Here is a 21,914-nt window from a genome sequence, read left to right as displayed (position 1 = left end):
TATATATATAAAAAAAACTTTACTTTAGGAAACAACATTTATAAGCAAATACTATGAAGGAAGAAAATAAGTTTTCTTTAAATGTTGAATATTTATTGTGTTCATTTGTTTACCTTTTTACATGCATATTATATATTTACATTAAAACAGAAAAAAAAAAGAAAAATGAACATGTAGTCCATTAGTGGGGCAGCTGTGGCCTAATGGTTACACAGTTGGACTTGTAACCCAAAAGGTTGTAGGTTCATGTCTTGATGCTGGCAGGAGTTGTATTTGCAAAATGCATTGAAATATAAAAGCAAGAAATTGTAATTGAGTTGCATATAAATGTTTGATTAAAATTAAATTGGCAAAAACATGATGAAAGTAGGCTATGTTGACATGGCCAGACACACCCGTGTGTGCTGGTTTAACATTCAAATTCAAAACCACAGACTTCAACGTTATTACAGTGCTTCCTATCACCTTCAACTTCCAGTTCATCCTTGTTATTCGGACTCTTGCACATTCGTCATGTTTTTAGGCTCTAAACTCTGTTAACCATTTATATGGCTCTTGTTTTGCACATCGTCATGACACAGCAGGAAACGGCCCTTCTTAAACTATTGTCACAAAGTTTTTAAAATGCATACAGTAGCATTACGATTTGTAGAATTAAGGTAGAATTCTAGCCCATTAAATAGAAAGCAGTGTATATATCATGGCTAGGCCTATGCTGTGTAGGTTTTATGTAATGCTTAAATTAATGTGCTCAACTTAAACATGAAAAAACATTTCAGCATTTGGTGCATCCTTGGAAATAATCACATTGGATCAGAGATAAACTGCTTACAGAATATGGCTTTAAATATGGCTCATGACTCAACTTGCCCCCAGTGGATGGATGGATGACTATGTAAAAGTTTTAAGATACAGTTCACAACTTTGAAGGCATTTTAAAAATGATCTAAAATTTGCAGAAAATAAAGTTCAACATTTAACATTTAAACTGATAACTCTTCATATATTTGTGGTCATGTTTTTTTTAATGTTTCCTAGAAACAAAGTGGCTCAACTTCCCCACAGGCTCAAACCCCACTGTTCCTTAATAAAAGAGATTAAAAAAAAAAGAGAATCGGTATAGTGTTACGATCCACCCAGTCTAGGATAGGGGAAAGCAACATTGAAGTAAAAAAATAAAATAAACAACATAACTGTGATACAACAATTTATTTGATGTAACACAAACAAGGAAGTATTAAGTCTTCAGGAGTGGATGAAAATCCCAAAGAAAATACAATAAAAAATGCCTCTAACTATTGCGACCAAGTCTACACTTACCTTACAGAAATAAAAAGTAACTAAACAACAATATAATTCCCTTACTCCCTCTCTAGTTTTAAACAGGAGAAAATGATTCAAAAATAATAAAAAGAGGGCACCCACTCCCTAGAACTTCCCGTTTTTGTATGTATATATTGAAATTAGAAGATATGTTTCCACAATTGGTATCAAAATAAATACAGAAAGAAATAAGTGTCTATATCAATGTAACAATGTTGACAAGTTAACAGCAAGGCAAGGAATTAAATAGAAAGGTTTTTACACTGATTCACAACTGAACAACAGTAAAGCTTAGAAACAACCAACTGTTAGCTAAAGCCCCAAACAACAAAAGAACCACGCGCTCCTCTCCCTTGAGCGCGATGAGGCTTTTAAACTTCGACAGGCCACTCCCCAAACATGAACATCCTTCATTCCAAGAGATCTCCTTCACCTGGCTTTACCTGCACAGAATTAAGGCATGGGGGGGGGGGGGGGGGGGGGACAACCACGACTGCCACCTAGTGGTTGGGAAGACATGTATACAAAAACTTAGTCTGTAGAACGTAAGACAGGATACCCTTAAATTTCACCATCATAAACGCGTGACAGAGCATCAGCAACAATATTTTCAACTCCTTTCTTATAATGAATGTCTAGATTGAACTCCTGTACAATGAGCGACCACCTCATCAAATGCTGGTTTGAGTTGGACATTCGTGACAAAAAAAACAAGGGATTGTGGTCCGTATACACCCTAATGGGATTACAGCTTCCACCAACATATACTTCAAAATGCTGAAGTGCCAGCAACAGAGATAGTGCTTCTTTCTCTATAGTACATATCTTCTTTGACTCTTCGTAAACTTTTTAGAGAAGTAAGCTACAGGGTGTTCAACACCAGAGTCATCATCCTGCAGCACTTTGGCATACACTTTGGCATCAACTGGCTTAACTTGCCCTTGTCCAATCACTTTACCAAGATAAGTGACCATAGCTTTAGCAAATTCACACTTTGCCAAGTTTAAGGTCAATGATGCTTCAGCCAACCTCTTGAAAACTAGTTTCAAGTTATTTACGTGATCCTGACAAGACATTGAGTAGATAACCAAGTCGTCCAGATATACCTCACAATTGGTCACCCCTGACAAAACTCTCTGCATGAGCCGTTGGAAAGTTGCTGGGGCATTTCTCATCCCGAATGCCATAATGGAATATTGCAGGAAGTTATCAGGGGTGACAAATGCAGAGATCTCAGAGGCCCGTGGGGTCAATGGTACCTGCCAATACCCCTTTAGGAGATCAAGCTTGGTAATGTAACGAGCAGAGCCTACTCGATCTACACAATCCTCCATACGTGGCAGGGAGAAGGAGTCTGGTTTTGTTACATTATTAACCCTACGGTAGTCAGTACAAAATCTTACAGTTGAGTCAGGTTTTGGAACTAAAATACAGGGTGAACTCCATGGGCTTTGACTGGGAAAGGCCAAACCATGTTGTAACAAATATTCTACTTCTTTCTCATTAATTCACGCTTCATTGGGTTGAGCCGATATGGATGTTGCTTGATTGGCCTACACTCGCCCACATCGATATCATGTTTCAACACTGTAGTCTGCGTTGGCACATAAGAAAATAAAGTAGAATACTTGTGGACCAGATTTACAATGTCCTCACATTGTTCTTTAGGAAGATACCAGATATATGATTTCAAATCACTCAAAATGGAGGAATTATTCAAGCGCATTGTCAGGCCATGAACGTCACTATCGGCTAAGCCATCATTTACAGGATTATATACCACTTGCCTGACACTAGTGGACAAAACCGATACAGGTTTTGGTATTGACTCTGGAGATACCGACCTGGTCACGTAGGCTTTCAACATTTATGTGACACAACCAGGTTTTTCCTCTTACGGTCTGGGGTACTAATCACATAGTCTGTGTCACCAAGCTTTCTCTGAACAACATAGGAGCCCGAAAATTTGGCTTGCAAAGCTGAGCCAGGAACAGGAAGAAGGACAAGCACTTTTTCACCAGGTTGAAAATTACGCACTACACTTTGCTTATCATAATGAGCTTTCATTTTAGCCTGTGTTTTAACAAGATGCTGTTTTGCAACTTCAAATGCCCTGTGGAGACGTTCCCGAAAAGAACTGACATAGTCTAACACTGACATGGGTGGAGTGGTCTTAGACAGCAACTGCTCACTCAACAACTTCAGTGGTCCCCGAACTGTATGGCCAAAAATGAGTTCTGCAGGAATAAAACCCAGTGACTCTTGAACGGTCTCTCTAATTGCAAACATGAGTAAAGGAAATCCCTCTCCCCAGTCTTTTCCTGTATCAAGACAGTATGCACGAAGCATGGACTTTAAAGTTTGGTGAAACCTTTCAAGTGCCCCCTGGGACTCAGGGTGATAGGCACTTGACAGTTGATGTTTCACCCCCAGTTCTCGTAATACCTGCCTGAACACATGAGAGGTAAAATTGGTACCTCTATCAGATTGGATAATCTTAGGCAATCCAAATGTAGAGCAAAATTTTACAAGCTCCTTAACAACTACTTTTGCTTTAAGAGTACGTATCAGGACAGCCTCATGATATCGTGTCGCAGCACACATCAACATTAGGATGTACTGATGACCTGACTTTGACTTGGGCAATGGACCCACACAAATCAATCAGGAGTTTCTCAAAAGGCTCTCCCACAACAGGAATTGGTTGCAAAGGAGCAGGAGAAATAACCTGATTTGGTTTATCTGAGAGCTGACAAACACAACAGGAGCGAACAAAGCCTGACACTGCAGACTTCAATCCGGGCCAAAAGAAGTACCTTGAAATCCGCTGGAAAGTCTTTGTGATGCCCAGACAAAACATTCTCATGCTTCAGAACTTTTTTACGATAACCTTGTGGAAGAACAATTTGGTAGCTTGTATGCCACTCATCCTCATCAGAATATTGTCACCTCCACCAACGCATTAGCACTTCCCGGTCCCAAAAATATCCTACTCTAGACTGCCACCTAGTGGTTGGGAAGACATGTATACAAAAACTTAGTCTGTAGAACGTAACAATAGTAATGTTTCATTTCCTTATTTAGATTGTGGCAGCGACAGAAGGCATTGTGATAAAATAAACTATTTTAGCCTATAGGTAGACTAAACATAACTTTCTTTAAAACAAAAGTAGTTAGGCCTATTAATATTAATTTTGTGTTTTAATACTGTGTTTGCGTTGCATCGAGGTGCTTAAACATAAAACCATGTCTGCATTTGTGATCGGAGAAAAGAAAAAACAACAAGTGCTACTTTACACTGCTCAAAACTCACATTTGAATCATCTGCGGCAAATCCTTATATATATATATATATATATATATATATATATACAGTATATGACATTTGAGTACTAAACTTAGTTCTCTTTCATGTCTTTTTGCACTTAAACTTTCAAATACATACGTTACAAAATCACAAAATGACAAAAGTCAGTTATGTCTATGAAGCTGGAAAAGAAATTGCATGTTTATATTAGACCTGTGTATTAAGTGAGAGTAAATATGGCATATTGTGTGCTGCTCACTCAGGGCGGGGTCTCTGCAGTGTCTGTCAACAGTTATGGGAGGGGCTTGTAAAATGTGACATCACAGTTTACAGATTCACTAAACGCCTTGTTCTGAGACACTGCTTATGATTTATGAGAATTAAAAAAGGAGCATGTTGATTTTTATCATTTTAGGGTGATAAGAAGTCAGCCAAGAAGTTGACTCAGAAAAACCAGAGAAAAGCAGAAGTAGGAGACAAAGTAATAATGCTGAAAAGAAGTTTATTAGATAATCTTAGTTGCATATGTTTCAATGCTCAGACTGCATCTTACAAACACAAATCCAACAAGTCGTATTATACCAAACTGCTCCACAACAACATCACATAAATTTCCATTCCCTCGTTTTTCTTATTCATGAAGACAAACAGCCTTTGAAACACGTTTACAAGATTAAACAACAATGGAAAAAGTTATATAATATAAATGACTAATCAATTAATGAATCAATGAAATGAGTATATAAATGGTTAAAATTATCGTTATAAATGATTATTCAATTAAAAATATTAAATGATGAATGAATGAAGAATAAATGAATATAAATGAAAGAAAGTGTTGCATTTGAGGATTCTTAGATCCTTCAGTTAGAACACACAACACACAAATAATACATCTTTTCATATGAATAAAGTGATAAATATGAGGTTTGTAAATGCAAAGAAAATGTAGCGCAAACGGTAGAAAATCTACAGTTTGTTTCAACTGCTTAAACACTCTTTTTTTTTCAAAGCTCTACACAAAAATCTAAAAATTGCACACAAAATGCAAAATGCCTCACATGTCTTTTAAAATGAAGCAGTAGACTGACGTTTTGCTTGCTGTGTGAAGAGTTTTGAAAAATTGACAAGTGAAAAAGTATTGAGAAATATGTCCTAGCAATTGTGAAAAACATTTTCCACTCCAATATAGTGGGTGGCGCTATATCCACCTTTAAAGTTGATCTGTGTCTCACCATAAAACAAAAGAATATGATTGTCTTTGTTTAGCTTTGTTCACTAACTGCTGTTGGTGAGTTTATATTTTGGGTTCTGCACTTGGGTTCAGTAAACTTGCATGCAGTGGAGATTTATTACACATGCAAGTGATTTAGTCATCTTTATTATAGCCAATTCTTCAGTAGAAGCACCGTAGACAAACAACATTTTTAAAGCAATTCCAAGTTTATATAATACCCATCTTTGGTTGGTTTTACTCTTGGGTATTTCAGGTCTGCTGCATCCTCTTCAGTTCAATTTCAGGAGCTGAATTGATTTCTGATGCAGTAATGGTGAATGGATTTTTAACTGAGGGCCAAGCAGAGCCACTGCAAAAGCCAAAACAACACATCTGTAAATGAAAACGCTACATTGAGAGGATAAAAAAATCAAGTTCACACTTGTGAGTCACCTGCAGGATATCCAGCTCGATTTTCCCAGTGTCCTTCTTATCAAATGTTTTAAACATTTCTGTGTAGAGAACAGACAAAAATTGTTACAGTAAAGCATTATTCCAGATTACAATAATGCATTTACGTTATTATAAAACATTAAATATCTTCAGTAAAACTTACTGAACAGCAATTCCAGGTGAATCAGACAGCCAACAAAGGAATCAAAGTCAACGGCGTACTGCTGGTTGGCATAACGTGAGATTACCACCTGAAGTACCTCATTGTTCAGCTGGAACCCTGTAGAGAAAAGCACAAACAAACATTGGACTCCTTATTGGGATCAGTGTTTAGACTAAACATAAACTTTGCACACTGAAAAAACAGAACATGGAAGAAACCTTCAGCCACAATTGGATACCTTCCATGTGCCAAACACACAAGCCTTATACCGGTAAAATCATCCCAGTAATTTTACGGTGATTTACTGGGATTACTGTGTAAAAACGGGCCATAGACTCATTACCTGCTTCGTTCACAGCATCTCTCATCTCATAGGAACTCATAGTGCCTGAGTTGTCTTTATCATGCTTCTTAAAAGCCTCCTGGGGAGAATACACATTCAGTATTTAACTTCGGTAAATAAATTTAGTAATTTTATCAGAACTTAAAGCCAACAAAGTTGTTGCTTTCTGGTAGGGATGCGCAATAGTTAAACTGTACCATATTAGCTATTGTCTAATACTAGAGATTTTTCGTTTAGCTTTAATTTACCCCAAAATATATATTATACCAAATATTTCTGGATCTTTATCCACAGTATGTGAAACTCCACAAGGCCAAGTTTGCCGCTGCCATCTTTCTGGATGGATGTCAAGGGTTATACAGGGGTTATGGTGATTAATTTGGTTGAAAGGACTCTGTTGAGAATATTAATCCACAAATACAACATTCAGATAATCTGTGATTCAAATCCAAACTGGGTTTCCTGAACCCCTGGAGATTTGCCAGGGATCTGCAGGGGGTCGTGAGTTGGTGAAAGGCTAATAGTTCAATCATGAAAACGTAAAATTTAAATTTAAACTAAATGATAATTGAAATATTTACTTTCAATGGGACGTTTATGGTTAAATGGGTTCGGCTGATAAAAGGGTTTGTAAATCTCTGCATTAATCCTAGTGCTGTCAAAGATTAATCACGATTAATTGCATCCAAAATAAAAGTTTTTGTTTACATAATACATGTGTACTATGAATATTTATTATGCAAATATAAATACAAACATATATAGTATATTTTGAAAATATTTTACATGTATATACATTAACATAGTAGATTTTTTATTTAGAAATATATTTAATATGTTAACATAAGATATTTTCTTAAATATATACATACATGTATTTGTAAATTAAGTATGCATAATAAATATACACAGTATACACACATATATTGTGTAAACAATTTTATTTTTATTTTGGATGCAATTCATTCTTGATTAATCGTTTGATGAATCCATAATCCATAATTCATGTAGTAATCTTACATATAGGTGTTCCTGTGGCTCAGTGGTAGGGCACTGTGTTCAAAGGTGTTCAAAGGGTTCAATTCCCAGGGAACAAAAAATGTATAGTTTGAATGCGCTGTAAGTCGCTTAAAATATAGATAGGATAAAAGCTTCTGCTAGATGCACAAATATAAATATTATCCAGTGAGGTAAGGATACATCTAGCAGGCTGATAATGTGGCGACAGGTTTCCATACTAAATCCATCCATCTTCACATCAGTGCCTGTGTGAAATATGGCAAAACATTTTAAGCACAGAATTTCAATTTCAAGGAGCTTTCTTTTCTTTTATATATATATAAACGGGTGTAAATAAAACTGAGAAAGTTTGTATTCCTACGTTTTGACAAAGCAACGTCTAGGACCTGCTTTAGTTCAAACACAGACACCTCTGAGTCCTGCAGAGTGAAGACAAGACCATTTGTGACCATATTTATCATCACCTCAAACTGAAATTAACCAGCATTTAGATTAAAAATTACTTACGTTTCCGGCAATCTGGTTGAAAAATTCTTTGAACTCTGGTTTCAAATCACTCTCACATATGTATTGCTGGGAAAAAATCAAATAATAATATTTTTAAACTGTATGTGGATTTTATTCTGTTTTATGTCTGAATTTACATAAAAGTATTTTACACTATGTGTGTAAATGATCAAATCACCTTTTTCACATCTGCATTAATCTCTGAATTCATCAGGCTGCAGCGACGAGAGTCAGAAACATCCATCATGCATTTGGGTGCAAATACAAGAATGTTCAGTGTACAGTCATGATTTATTGTTCAGACAAACAGATGTTTTAGTGCAACGATCCACTCTAGGCAGAACAGAACCTGCTCAACAGCATCGTCATGTGGTCTAAAACTTTACCAATATTATTTCCTTTTTTATACCATATTATACCCTTTTTTAAGTTGAAATATGCTAAAAAGACTTGTGACAAACCTGGCAGCAACCTCTTTCTCTGTGAACACACGCAGTACGAAGCTTCCATTGCGATTAGGCTCAAAGGTGGAGGGGATGATGATGTATTCACCTGTAGGCAGTTTGAAGCGCTCGCTCACCTCTCGCGTGCTGCTGAAACTTTTGCACCCAGCAATGGGCTGCAGACGCAGCAGGACATCAGGACCGAGATTAATGTTATTGCGACCCCTGAACTGCACAACACAAACACAGATGGATGAAATGGCATATTAAAACTTACAACAGTTGTTTTGTATGAATATATCATAAGTAGCTCTCAAGGGGACATGGTGATGAAAAAAAAAAACAATTATTTAAATGCTTTTGTGTTTAAACAGGTAAAACTGTTATCTTTTAAAAGTATAGTGTTCCAAATGAGAAACCAGACATTCTCTCTATTAACATTCGCCTTCCCTGGAGAAACTTTAGGGGCTTCTTAGCATCGTTAAAACAAAATAACAAATGGTTACATTGGTGGTGTCCATCTACTCTCATGTACAAACCATTCAGATGTCATACCTGATCTGGAACCTGCAACACACACACACAAACACAAAATAATTATAATATTGTCATTCAGTTTTCAATGTTGTATCAGAGGAAAGTGTGTTCAAATAAGTCTCCATAGATACTTTGTAAAATTTCAAATCATAGTTTGAAATATAATGATTCATCTTCGAGCTTGTTGCTTTAGTTCATGACTCTATACTTATTTTATTTATTTTTTAATCCTTGGACAAATTGGAGAATATTAATGGGGGAAAAAAAAACATATCTGGAACTAAAAGAGACTCTGGCATTTTTGTGTCAACCCCCTTTTTCGAACTCCATCTCCCATCCTGCCCCATTCCTGGGACTGATTGCACACACACACACACACACACACGCACACACACACACACACACACACACGTCTGGCATTTACTAGCGTTTTCCTAGTTTTTGTTCTTCCCTGTTTGACTTTGGATTGTTTATACCGACTGTGATTCTCTGCTGCCTGCCCCGGCCTTTGCTTGTTACTGTTTCTGATTTTGGATATCCCTTGACACCTGACACTGTCCTTTGATCATTGCCTGTTTGGCCATTCTTGATAAACTATAATATTTGGATCCATACGTCCCTGACTCCTCGTTACAAGTACTAACAATATTACTGATTGTATTTAGCCAGTTACCTTATAGATACCGAAGCCAATGGTGTTCGGGGTTTTTCCAAAACGTCTGACTTTGCGAAAATCTTTCTGCATCAGACCCACTAGGACTGTGCAGCCATCTTTTCCATCATAAGGATCATCATCTTCTTCATCCAGCTTGAACACAAACCGAGGGTTTGAGCAGAATGAATCTGGAGAGGAGGAAACAAACGGTCAGATGGTAGTTAAAAACTGTTTTTAATCAAGTGCAATGTGGTTAATTTAACTTACCTGGATTGTTCCTACAACCCCCTGCGGTGGATCCCACCCTCCAGTCACCTTGAAACTGGTTGTATTTCCAGCAGCTTGCAGTGTCACTTGAAAGAGCTTCTGGAGTCTGATTACAGATCTCCAAAACGGAGAAGTGCTGTATGAAGTCTGAAAACGCCATCCTGACAGGACGAGGAGGTTTGTCATTTTTTGGTTACACTTTATTTCGATAGTCCACTTTAGACATTCTGCTGACTATAAGTAACTTTGCAACTACATGTCAACTACATATCAACTAAATGTCAGAAATTTGCAACTACATGTCTACTAACTCTCAGAGTAGACTGTTAGGGTAAGTTTAGGGTTAGTGTTAGGGGTAGGTTTAGACTTAGTATAAGTTGACAATACGTTGACAAAGAAAGTGTTAGAAGATATTAAGCAGACAGACTACTAATACTCTACTAACTGCTAGTTGACATGTAGTTGCAAAGTTACTTACTGCTAGTAGAATGTCTAAAGTGGACTATCAAAATAAAGTGTTACCCATTTTTTATATTGTTGAGACCTTGAGGCTTAAAAGCTTGAATTCTCTTACCAGAACTCCCCATCTTCAGCTGAATAAACCAATTTAGCTTTCTCCTCCGGTTGGACACTGTTCCACTCTTTGGAACTGACAAAGACATTGGAAATTTTTGACAGGACTCTCAAGACTGATTGTTAAAGGAGTAAGATCTGTTTATTGAAACTCACTTGTCACTCCAAGGGCCCGTCCACTCCACCTGACCCCACGGGTTCCTGATACGCACCAGCTGAACCAGACGGCCGTTGGAATGAACCTATAGATAAGGTGACAGCCATTAGAGGTCCTTCAGTTTTTCCTATCAAATCCATATTTCTGTGTCTGTTGCATTTTCTTACCTCCTTTGCGCCTGTGACGGAGTAGGCATGAAGCTTCACCAGCTTCAGATTCGTTTTCGACTCCATCTCCTGCGAACTTGCCTTTTAGATATTTTTAATGATAAAAAACATTAGGAAAATCAGAATTAAATGTGCATTGATAGTAAAAAAAAAATTTTTTTATTTGATATATTTTCATTAGAGATGATGCACAACACATAGGCTATTGTATCGACCATCAGTGTCTGTTGTAGGTGCAAAATTTTGAGGAAACTTATCCAAGTTGTAGGCTAGTCAATATTGTGCAGTTGTATCTGACATAAAGGATCTGCGAATGGAAATGTCACCACAAACACTGAAGTGATTGAAAAGTAATAATCAGCAATATGTGTTCACACAAATTACTTTATTTGAATGTTTCATTGATGCGACTTGGCACTGAGTTGTTAAAAAATAAATGCATACTAGTGATATCATTACTTGATAATGCCAGGAACCAATGAATCTGGTTTTTGAACTGGAGACGAATTGACCGAAAGGAACCAGTTTGTGGAAGTGAATCGGACTTGGCATCACTAATGCAGACTCAGAGTCAGTGAACCACAGAAACAGGTATTTATTTGCAGCATGGCAGGAAACAGGTGAGTGTGCTGAGCAAATAACAGTACACAAGGCTTGAAAAAATTAATAATAGAATGTCCTTCCTTACAAATGCGGGAAATTGTGGATTAAATGGAGCAGATAGAGCACACACCTCGCTAGCAGGTAAGTACTGGGTTAACACACACTCTGAGGACTTGGAGCCATGAGGGAAACAAGAACTGGAGTTGCAGGAGCATAACAAAGATACAAGTAAGTAGTCCACAACATCAACAAATGAGACCAGACAGAAAACTGATGCAAGGTGTGTGCTAAATCATATTATAAAGCACTGTCAGGAGCATGCCAAGCCAACCGCTGGTGATATAATCTCATTTATAAAGCCATGTTGTCCAATCAGAAGCATGAAAAAGTTTCCTGTATGTCACCACAACCTCACTGGCTCTGACATTACAAGCCAAAATACTGGTTTCGCTGTCTACATGATAATGCAATCAGAGTTTTTGAAAATCTTCACCCTGGCAGGAGTTTTCAAAAATCTTCGGTTTCAGTGACCTGATGCTGCGTTTGCTTGTGGAGGATTAGCCAAACTGCTTAGAAAAAGCAACGGTTTTGAAAATACCCACGTACCTTTGGACAGGGCCTAAGTAGCAGTCCCTAATAAGTGTGATGACATACATGTGTGTGTGTGATTAGTATTTTGGTAAGTTTTTGCATTGTGATTGGCTGGGATATACAGGTATATTATATATATATATATATATGTGGTGAAGACGACTTGCTGAAGTTCAAAGCGAGCATCAGAATGGGGAAGAAAGGGGATTTAAGTGAATTTGGACGTGGAGTGATTGTTGGTGCCAGACAGGCTGGTCTGAGTATTTAAAAAACTGCTGATCTACTGGGATTTTCACGCACAACCATTTCTAGGGTTTACAGAGAATGTTCCGAAAAAGAGAAAATATCTAGTGAGCGGCAGTTGTGTGGATGAAAATGCTTTGTTGATGTCAGAGGTCAGAGAAGAATGGGCCGACTGGTTAGAGATGATATAAAGGCAACAGTAACTCAAATAACCAGTTGTTACAACCAAGGTATGCATAGGTATGATGGGCTACAGCAGCAGAAGACCACACCGGGTGCTGCTCCTGTCAGCTGAGAACAGGAAACGGAGGCTACAATTCACACAGAATCACCAAATTGGATAATTGAAGACAGGAAAAATGTTGCCTGATCTGATGGGTCTTGATTTCTGATGTGACATTCAGATGGTACGGTCAGAATTTTGCGTAATGAACATGAAAGCATAGATTTGCTAGCCACAAAGAATTAAGGCAGTTCTGAAGGCAAAGGGGGTTTAACCCATAATACGAGGTCTATAGGCCAAAAGTAGCTGCATGAATGTGAACATTTGTCAACAAAAATGAAAACATTACGGAGCCCCGCACATGACATGCAAGAAAAAAATTAATAAATTGTGCGCACGATTTACTAATTAATTCCCTCAATATACAAAAATTTAGAAAATTGAAGGAACGAATTAGTAAATTTATAAATCGAATGAACTAAATAGTAAATCGAGTGAACGCAATAGTAATCGTGTGCACGTTTCAGTACATTGAAGGAACAAATTAGTAAATCGTGCACACGATTTAACCTACTATTTTTTCATACATGCCATGTGCTAGGCTCCGTAAAACACTGACCGCGTATACCACTAATTTCTGGTTAGTGATGTAACCAAGTTTACTGGTATTTTGAAACTGATGTGTGAATGGAATGTCATTCCCTGTATGAACAGCTCATATTTGTACTTACCAGTAAAGCCAGTAATTTTACGGCAATTTACTGGTAATACTTTGTGAAAGGGGCTAGATAGTCTATTTGCAATGCTGCCTCATTTGTTTCCATAGTAGAGATGAAGATCCGACGGGTTCGGTCGGGTATGGGCTTAATTTATGTCATCTTACGCGGGCTCGGGCCAGATTCGGGCTTGCGCTCCGGTTTGTGAGGTAAACAATGAGCTGTCATGTGATATGTTTTGATTAGCGCGAGAAAGATGCGAAAATGGATGCTGAGTAGGTGTAACAGAGGCTTGCCTCAGGCGATTACGTTTTGGTTGCACCAGCAACTAAAGCAAAGTCTGAGGTGTTGAAAAGTTTTGACCATGTTTATAATGAGAATAATGAGTGAATAATGACGCACCATCAGTGAGCGCAGGAACGCGCTGAAGACATCTACAGTGGATTCAATAATTCTCCTCCTCAAAAAGTATTTACGCTAATGTTGGCATTATTCTTTAATTAAATGTCAGTTGCTAGTAGCGAAGCAAATCCGGAGGAGCCTTTATCTTAATTTCGTTATTGCCAAATACCTATCTTAATTTAATTTGTTTAAAAAGACTCGTTTTTATTGGTGCGTTGGTTTATTTATAGGCTAAATGAGCCTATGTATGTTTAGAGTGCTGCGATGTTAAGATTATTTTATTTCTTTATTCCAACTTCCAAGTGGTCTAGTCTAAGTTAGTTATGAATTAATTGTTAAAACATGTATAAATTACTCATTCTTGACAAAAGGTAAAAAGAGCTGTGTGTGTGCGCACATTTGAATAATGTCGGGCTGTAAACGGGCTCTGTATTTTAAAAAACTGTCAATCAAAATGTACTTGTCAAGCTCGGGCCGAAATCTGTCGGGCTTGGGTGCTGTCGGGCTTAACTTTTAAGGCCCGATTACAGCTCTACTCCATAGCAACCCTTGTTAATTTCCTTGACCACTAATTACCCAGACCCGTTCCTTGTTTGCCCTGGTTAACTTGTGTATATATACCCCTATGTTTCCCTTGTTTAGTATCAGTTGTTGCTCTGCTGTAGATGCCCTTGTCTCGGATTTCCTGGTTTTCTTCTGCACTGTGATCCTGTGTACCAGTGTCTTTTTACTCTAAGTCCTATTAAGCATTATATATTTATACACATTTTTTTTCTTGCCTTAGAGAAATAAATTATGTAAAAAGAAAGCCATGCGAAGTAAAATGGGACTCACAGAAATGAAGCAGCCCATTAATGATCTTTGAGTCAGTGCTTTCTGCATGAGCTTAAACAGGTGTGAGGAATCTTTTTTCAGATCATAGGTTTCAGCGATGCCTCCAGTGAAATCCTCAAAACCCTCATTGGTCAGGCCTCCTGTCAGAGCTTCATATGAGCCATTTACCCTTCAAAGTACAGGAGAAATAAGCAGCAGTGGTTGGTATGTCATGGATATGTGACATGTTGAATGAACGTTGTGTGTATTCTAGGCTGTGGTTTCTGGTTTGGCACAGTGTTTATACCAAGCATTTCAGATGACTCCATAGTTTTTGTTACAGTTCAGGTAAATAGTAGCAGGTAATTTATGAATAAACACACACTTACTTTGCATAGGCCTTTTCCAACAGGGCGCTCCAGAACTCAGAGCCCTCAGCTGAATGAACAAACAGCAGTCTCCCATTTTTGGTGGGCAGCCGGTCGTCAATGACAACATCCACCCATTCACCACACTGCCAGAGCTAAAGAGATGTGAATAGCAACAATCACTCTGACACCATCCATTTCATTTATTATTGGAATAATAAGGTTATTAATACTCAAATGAGGTCCAAACTTCTGAGATCACCAGTGAAAATAATAAATTTTGTATTTTTTTCTAATGTGATATGACTTTTTACAATTATAAAATATATTATTAACTAATAATTTGAGTGTAAATTTTATTAAAATATAATTATTTAGATGATTTTAAGTTATGCCTAAAATGTTGTAAGGTTTAAATCAGATTTTATTTATTTATTTTTTAAATATTTTATTACTTTAGTGGTTTTCAGACATTTTTATCCCACTGCATGTTTATACCTGAAAGTGAAAGATGCCGGCATAGTTCTCTGTAAAACTCTGTCCATGTGGAACTACACGTTTCAGAAACTCAGTTTCCATAGTCAAAGATGCAATAGCCGCCATCAACCAACAATCACCTGCAAATGAATCAAATATCAAGATACTTCTGTGATAAGATTATTATTTTATGCAAATTGACCTTCAGTGCAGTTATTACAGATATAGTCTTCCAGGATCAACCTGGGCTTCACTGTTTTGCTCAAGGAGAATTTTGAGTGTATGTTTCTTGCTCAGTGGTGATGATCCATGGATTAACCTACAACCTTCAAATTTAGGTCTTCAGTCATTCCCAAGTCTCATAATATATTTTTCCAAGCGCACTTAGTAGTGTGAAGTAACTTTTGAGGTAACAATTGTTAAAGATAGCATAATGATTATTGTTGCTCATACTTTGTTCTTAACCACTTACCACTGAAATTTGGATGTACAGTATTTTACTCCACACCATTTGTGTGTGATTCCAAAAGGAAGTTTTGCAGGAAGTTTTGATGCTAAAGAGCCACCATTTTGTTTGTTTTTTTGTTTTAATACCTTTTTATTCCAAAATGTATGAAAAAAATATTTAAATTATGTTCAGTCTATTTCTGTCAGATCTACATGAATCACGGAAACTAGATCCCAGAACCTGAACCCAGAGAATGTCTCGGTTACGTATGGCAACCCTCATTCCCTGAAGGAGGGAACGGAGACAAATTAGGGATATTGCTTTGATAGACCAATCTTCTTCGAATGTAAACTAAGTAAGCCAATGCACATTGGCATGCAATTATTGGATTCAGCTGCAGCTGATCACATCCTGAGCATAAAAAGGCAGCAGGTGCATGTATACCAGGTTTTCGCTTCAGAGCCGAGCCGGTGACCTGGCCGCTCAACGGTTCAACAGCGGCCGTGATGTCTCCGTTCCCTCCTTCAGGAAACAAGGGTTACCATACGCAACCAAGATGTTCCCTTTCAGTCCATCACTCTTGATGTCACATTGGATGACAGACGAATTGGGATTCCTACCAAAGCGCCATGGATGCTGCCCTTTCCATTGGCCTCTGCGAGCCACCTGAGCTCCTTTTCGGTGTAGGCCGGGGCTCACAACAACAAGTTCCATTCACCGTTTTAACAAGCAATACTAACTGGGACTGGTATCCTCCTGATAGAACACAGGAGGATACCGGCTCCAAATGAAGGCTATGGAATCTAGCGAATGTGTTGGGGGTCACCCAGCCCACAGCTCTAAAACTATCTGTCTGCATCACCAAAGAGGTCAGTTTATGACAAAGGGCCATTAAAAAACCGATCTCTGTCTGCATCTGTCATATCATCCAGACACATCCAGGACCACAAGTGTGGACATCGCACGAACCAGAGAACTCGCAGTGACCTTCTTCGCTCAGATCGCGAGATCAGCAGCAGTTTGGAGATCTTTCAGAACTTCCAGGTCGTGACCACCTTTGTGCAGGTCCTTCAGTGCCTTGGCCTGATGCACCTGCAGTAATGTTGTAACATGTAAGGCAGAGGCAGCTTCTCGTCAGGCCTTTTAAGCATTTCGGGACAGGCCAGATGAGTACCTACAGTCCCAGAAGGGGAAGCATGGTTCAACTACTACTGTAGTGCCATAACGGCAACACCAAAAGTTTCCAAGAGTGCGTTGAACTCGTAGCTCACTTAAAACACTTTTATGCTCATTTCGTTGTTGTCCGAAGTGAAAAGCTGGTATGCATTGCACCTGCTGCCTTTTTATACAGATTAGCCTATTAAAACAATATGCCCAATTTGTCGGGCATCAGACATGATGTCAAGAGTTACCAACTGAAAGGGAACTCCCCCATACCTTATCTGAGATTATAATAGTTTAGAGTGAGGAGTTGGGGTGATGATGAATGCCAGAAAACTGTTGGGGGACAGAGGTGAGTTGGCTATATGAATGTATGTACATACAGTATGTGTGTGTACAAATATATGCAGTACAGACCAAAATTTTGGACACACCTTCTCATTCAAAGAGTTTTCTTTATTTTCATGACTATGAAAATTGTGGAGTCATACTGAAGGCATCAAGGGCTATTTGACCAAGAAGGAGAGTGATGGGTGCTGCGCCAGATGACCTGGCCTCCACAGTCACCGGACCTGAACCCAATCGAGATGGTTTAGGGGTGAGCTGGACCGCAGACAGAAGGCAAAAGGGCCAACAAGTGCTAAGCATCTCTCAGGGAACTCCTTCAAGACTGTTGGAAGACCATTTCATGTGACGACCTCTTGAAGCTCATCAAGAGAATGCCAAAATTAGTAATCAAAGCAAAAGGTGGCTACTTTGAAGAACCTAGAATATGACATATTTTCAGTTGTTTCACACTTTTTTGTTATGTATATAATTCCATATATAATTCCACATGTGTTAATTCATAGTTTTGATGCCTTCAGTGTGAATCTACAATTTTCATAATCATGAAAGTAAAGAAAACTCTTTGAATGAGAAGGTGTGTCCAAACTTTTGGTCTGTACTGTATATATATATAAGTATGTCTAATCAGTTCACACACACACACACACATTTTATATATAATATAAAATAAAGAATATACATATATAGATGTAAATACATGTAAATATTTGCAAAATATATACTGAATGTGTGTCTCATGCTAGTTGATTAACTAGACAACCTCCACCTGTGCTGAATTGGTTTATATGAATGTGTTCCTCCCGAACATTGCTAACAAAACATAATTTGTCTGTTAACACCCAGACAACATCTTTCAGATCAAAAGGCTCTTTAAAGTTTTCTCACCTAAAGCTCCTTGGCAGATGTCTGTCCGTGTGGCTCCATCCACAATGAACTGAGGGTTTGAGCACAGCTCCTTTAAAAAGAGACAATGTGAGAACAATTATAGGTGGTAGTGTTATGTTACGTAATGGTACAACTGAATAACAAGAGGTTTTATTCGCGCTTCACAAAATGCACATGTTAAAATTTAGCTATCAGAGTGTATCAAAGTATTGTAATGTTATTACAAATGTTGAAGGACACTGGTTAATGTGATGAAGTTTAGCAGGGCCATAGCAGTAACCCTAATGTTCTTTAATAAAGTTGCAGAGTGACTGAGAGCCTGCCTGTTTTTATTCATAGTGAAACTGTGTCAGAAGTGGCAGACTTGAATGCAAGATCTGAGCATTCACCCACGAGATGGACTATGGGGTATGGGTGAAAGTGAAACAAGAGTTGTCGGAGGAGATTGTAAATGGAAAGGGCTAGTGATTTTGGACACATGTGGCGGTGACAGATCCACACTGGGCTTCAAGAGATGAAATCAGAATGAGAGACACCATCATGCTACAAGCTGCTGAAACAGGCTTTATGTCTCCCTTCGCTCTGCACACTCAGCAGCATGGCACCGACATAACTGCACAAGTGCGGCCTGGTGTGATGCACTCTCGCAATGAAGTGAAGACACAGAATGTAAACAATCACAGTTGTTCCCAGGCCAGTAGTGAATTCACCAGAGACTCTGATATGTAATTCTACAATAATTCTACAAATCCTGTGATAATTAATTAATTAATAATTCATTACATTTAGCGCTTTTCTAGGCACTCAAAGCGCTTTACATAGACGGGGTATCGTCTCATCCACCACCAATGTGCAGCATCCATCTGGATGATGCGATTCCAGCCATATTGCGCCAGAACGCTCACCACACACCAGCTTACTGGTGGAGAGGAGACAGAGTGATGAAGCTAATCAGCAGATATGAAGATTGTTAGGAGGCCATGATGGTCAGAGGCAAATGGCCGAATTTAGCCAGGATGCTTGGGATTTTTACTGACCATAGAGAGTCAGAACCTCGGTTTAACGTCTCATCCGAAGGACGGCTGTGAATGGCCTGCTCCATTAGTCAACGTGAAATTGAAAACGGATAAATATGTGTATTATAAATATATATATATTTTTTAATTCAGTGTACACACATTAAAGATTTAATTGATTTCAAGTAGAATAAAATACAATAGAATAAATACACTACGAAAATAGATCATTTAAAATACGTATCAAAATCTAATTTAACTAGTGTTATCACAGAACAAAATATTTTTCATATTGTAATTATTGATTAATATTGAATTTAATTTAATACTGAATTAAATACATTCTTTTTAGCATATTTTAATATAAAAAAGGCTTCATATATATATAAAAATATTAGCATGAAAAAACTACTATAAAATACTGTATTATTTTATTGATATTACTATTTTATATTGAATTAACCTCACTACTCTTTAATTAACCTTACTATTTTTACTATTACTATTAACTTTTTGCATATAAGTAATTGGGTAAAACCAAAGTAATTTTAAGGGTCTTAATACCTAAACTCCACCTGTGTGGAAGAAAGCAAACACTCACTGCAGTACCTTAGGTCTCTTCCATTGCACTCCTGCGCCCTTAGGGGACTGCGGTCCGAGTTCGTTGTATCCCAGAGAGCCTGAATCAGCAGGGAAGGTCGGGTCACAGAACAGGGTGTTTTTCGCCAGACACTCCTGCTTCAGGGTCTGGTAGTCTTGCTTGTTGTAGGGAATCGCCTTCTCATTTGTTCCCAGTCCTTCTCCTCTATCCAGCCTCCTAGAAAGAACCTTAGCAATATTAGACATGCTGCCCTGTAGTCGTACTCAAGTTCCTCTCAAGCTTGTGTAGTGTATGTGTTTGTGTGAGACTGATGCTGGTTTTTAAGTGAGAGCTGCTGTATGGTAAAGCAGTGAGGGGTGGAGTCAGGAACAGGGGCAGGAGTTGCTTTACATCAAATAAAAGAAATGTACTTTTTTTTAAAGCAAGTTATACTTGATACACTATATATATATATATATATAGAGAGAGAGAGAGAGAGAGAGAGAGAGAGAGAGAGAGAGAGAGAGAGAAATCTGCTCCAAAATAGTGGCGTATATGGTTTTCTTTGCTTTTACTTTTTACAAAATTATTATTATTATTATTATTATTATTATTATTATTATTATTATTATTATTATCATCACAATTTTCATTTAGCAAATACGTCTCAGCAAGGGTTTATTTTCGGGGAAAAAGACAACAACAGCAAAGCATTTGCTGCATTATTCAGCATAATGCATCCCCCCTCTGCAGGTATTTTGTTAAATAATTTTTTATTAAAACTATTTAATTAGTTTATATTTAAATATTTTATAATTTGTTTTTATCTGCATTATAGATGGCTAAGTAAAACCATTAAATAAAACATATGAATAACAAGGAATTCATGAAATGTTAAGAAAAGTTTTAAAACTAGATACTGTAAGTGATGCATTATATATAAAAAAATACTTGAAAACGTGATAAAGAACTTTTCAAATAAAACATTGCCCATTTAGTATTACATCCATTTATTTACCCAATGACTTCACATGCATTACATTTGTATGGTCCTTCCTAACAGCTCCTACTTTCAATTTGTCTCATTCGGTGGGCTTTAGGGGCCAGGTTCATGAAAATCTCCTTAAATTATGACATTTCTTAAGATAAATTCCAAACTTCAATCCTAAATAGTTTGCATGCTAAGCTTATGATTTTTACGGTCATCTAGACTATACAGGCACCAAAAAGACAACGCTTGAAATGTTTTCTATTGAGTTTATCAGTCGTTAGCAAGAAGCACCAATTCAGTCAGATAAAAAAGATTTTTAAGATTTTCTTCTTAAGAAAAACTTATGTTATTGAGAACATTTGAGGGCAACTTATCTGTTTCCGTGAGAAGAAAATCTTAAAAATCTCTTTATCTGCATGCAGCAAAAAGACGACCCTTAAAGTGTTTTTCATTGAGCCCACTAGTACGTCTGTAGTAAGAACCTCCATTCAACAAGATAAAGAAACATATATATATATATATATATATATATATATATATATGTATCTGTATTTCTCTATTATTACATTTTAGGCACTTTCAGTCCAGTCTCGCTGGTGGAGTGGAAACAGTGTCATTAAAGATGCTTTAATAAAAGCCTAATGTTTTAAAGCCGTCTCCTTTCTGAACAATTTGTTTTCAAATAATTTTAAGTTGTATTTAATTTGAGAATGTAAATTATTAGCTTCTAGCAGTGTTACAATGTTAAGATCACATTTTACAGTACGGTAATAAGCTTATGCATATGACATTACAGTTGGAATACAATAACAAAGAGCTTATGAAATTACAGTTGGAATACTAAAATATCAGTGCAATGAAAGTATTATACTGTAAAGCTTATATTTTCTACAGCATGGTACTGTAATATTTCTACAG

General features: G+C 37.4%; 1 protein-coding gene across 1 annotated transcript; it reads right to left on the bottom strand.

The window, feature by feature from the left end:
• Nucleotides 1-5,143: 5,143 nt before the first annotated feature.
• LOC127988417 (calpain-2 catalytic subunit) lies at nucleotides 5,144-20,299 on the bottom strand. Its single transcript, XM_052591170.1, has 21 exons — nucleotides 20,035-20,299; nucleotides 18,410-18,479; nucleotides 15,589-15,707; nucleotides 15,112-15,245; nucleotides 14,744-14,912; nucleotides 11,132-11,212; nucleotides 10,964-11,049; nucleotides 10,809-10,883; nucleotides 10,235-10,395; nucleotides 9,986-10,155; nucleotides 9,331-9,342; nucleotides 8,794-9,005; nucleotides 8,511-8,547; nucleotides 8,333-8,398; nucleotides 8,187-8,244; nucleotides 8,006-8,070; nucleotides 7,073-7,141; nucleotides 6,806-6,884; nucleotides 6,463-6,579; nucleotides 6,300-6,358; nucleotides 5,144-6,216 (listed from the first exon to the last, which is right to left on the bottom strand). The coding sequence occupies exons 1-21, from the start codon at nucleotides 20,269-20,271 to the stop codon at nucleotides 6,193-6,195; spliced, it is 2,100 nt and encodes a 699-aa protein (XP_052447130.1). The 5' UTR covers nucleotides 20,272-20,299; the 3' UTR covers nucleotides 5,144-6,192.
• Between the last annotated feature and the right edge of the window lie 1,615 nt (nucleotides 20,300-21,914).

This window comes from Carassius gibelio, chromosome B22 (assembly GCF_023724105.1).
Source record: "Carassius gibelio isolate Cgi1373 ecotype wild population from Czech Republic chromosome B22, carGib1.2-hapl.c, whole genome shotgun sequence".
NCBI classification, from domain to species: Eukaryota; Metazoa; Chordata; class Actinopteri; order Cypriniformes; family Cyprinidae; genus Carassius; species Carassius gibelio.
This window is presented reverse-complemented; position numbering and strand designations above follow the sequence as displayed.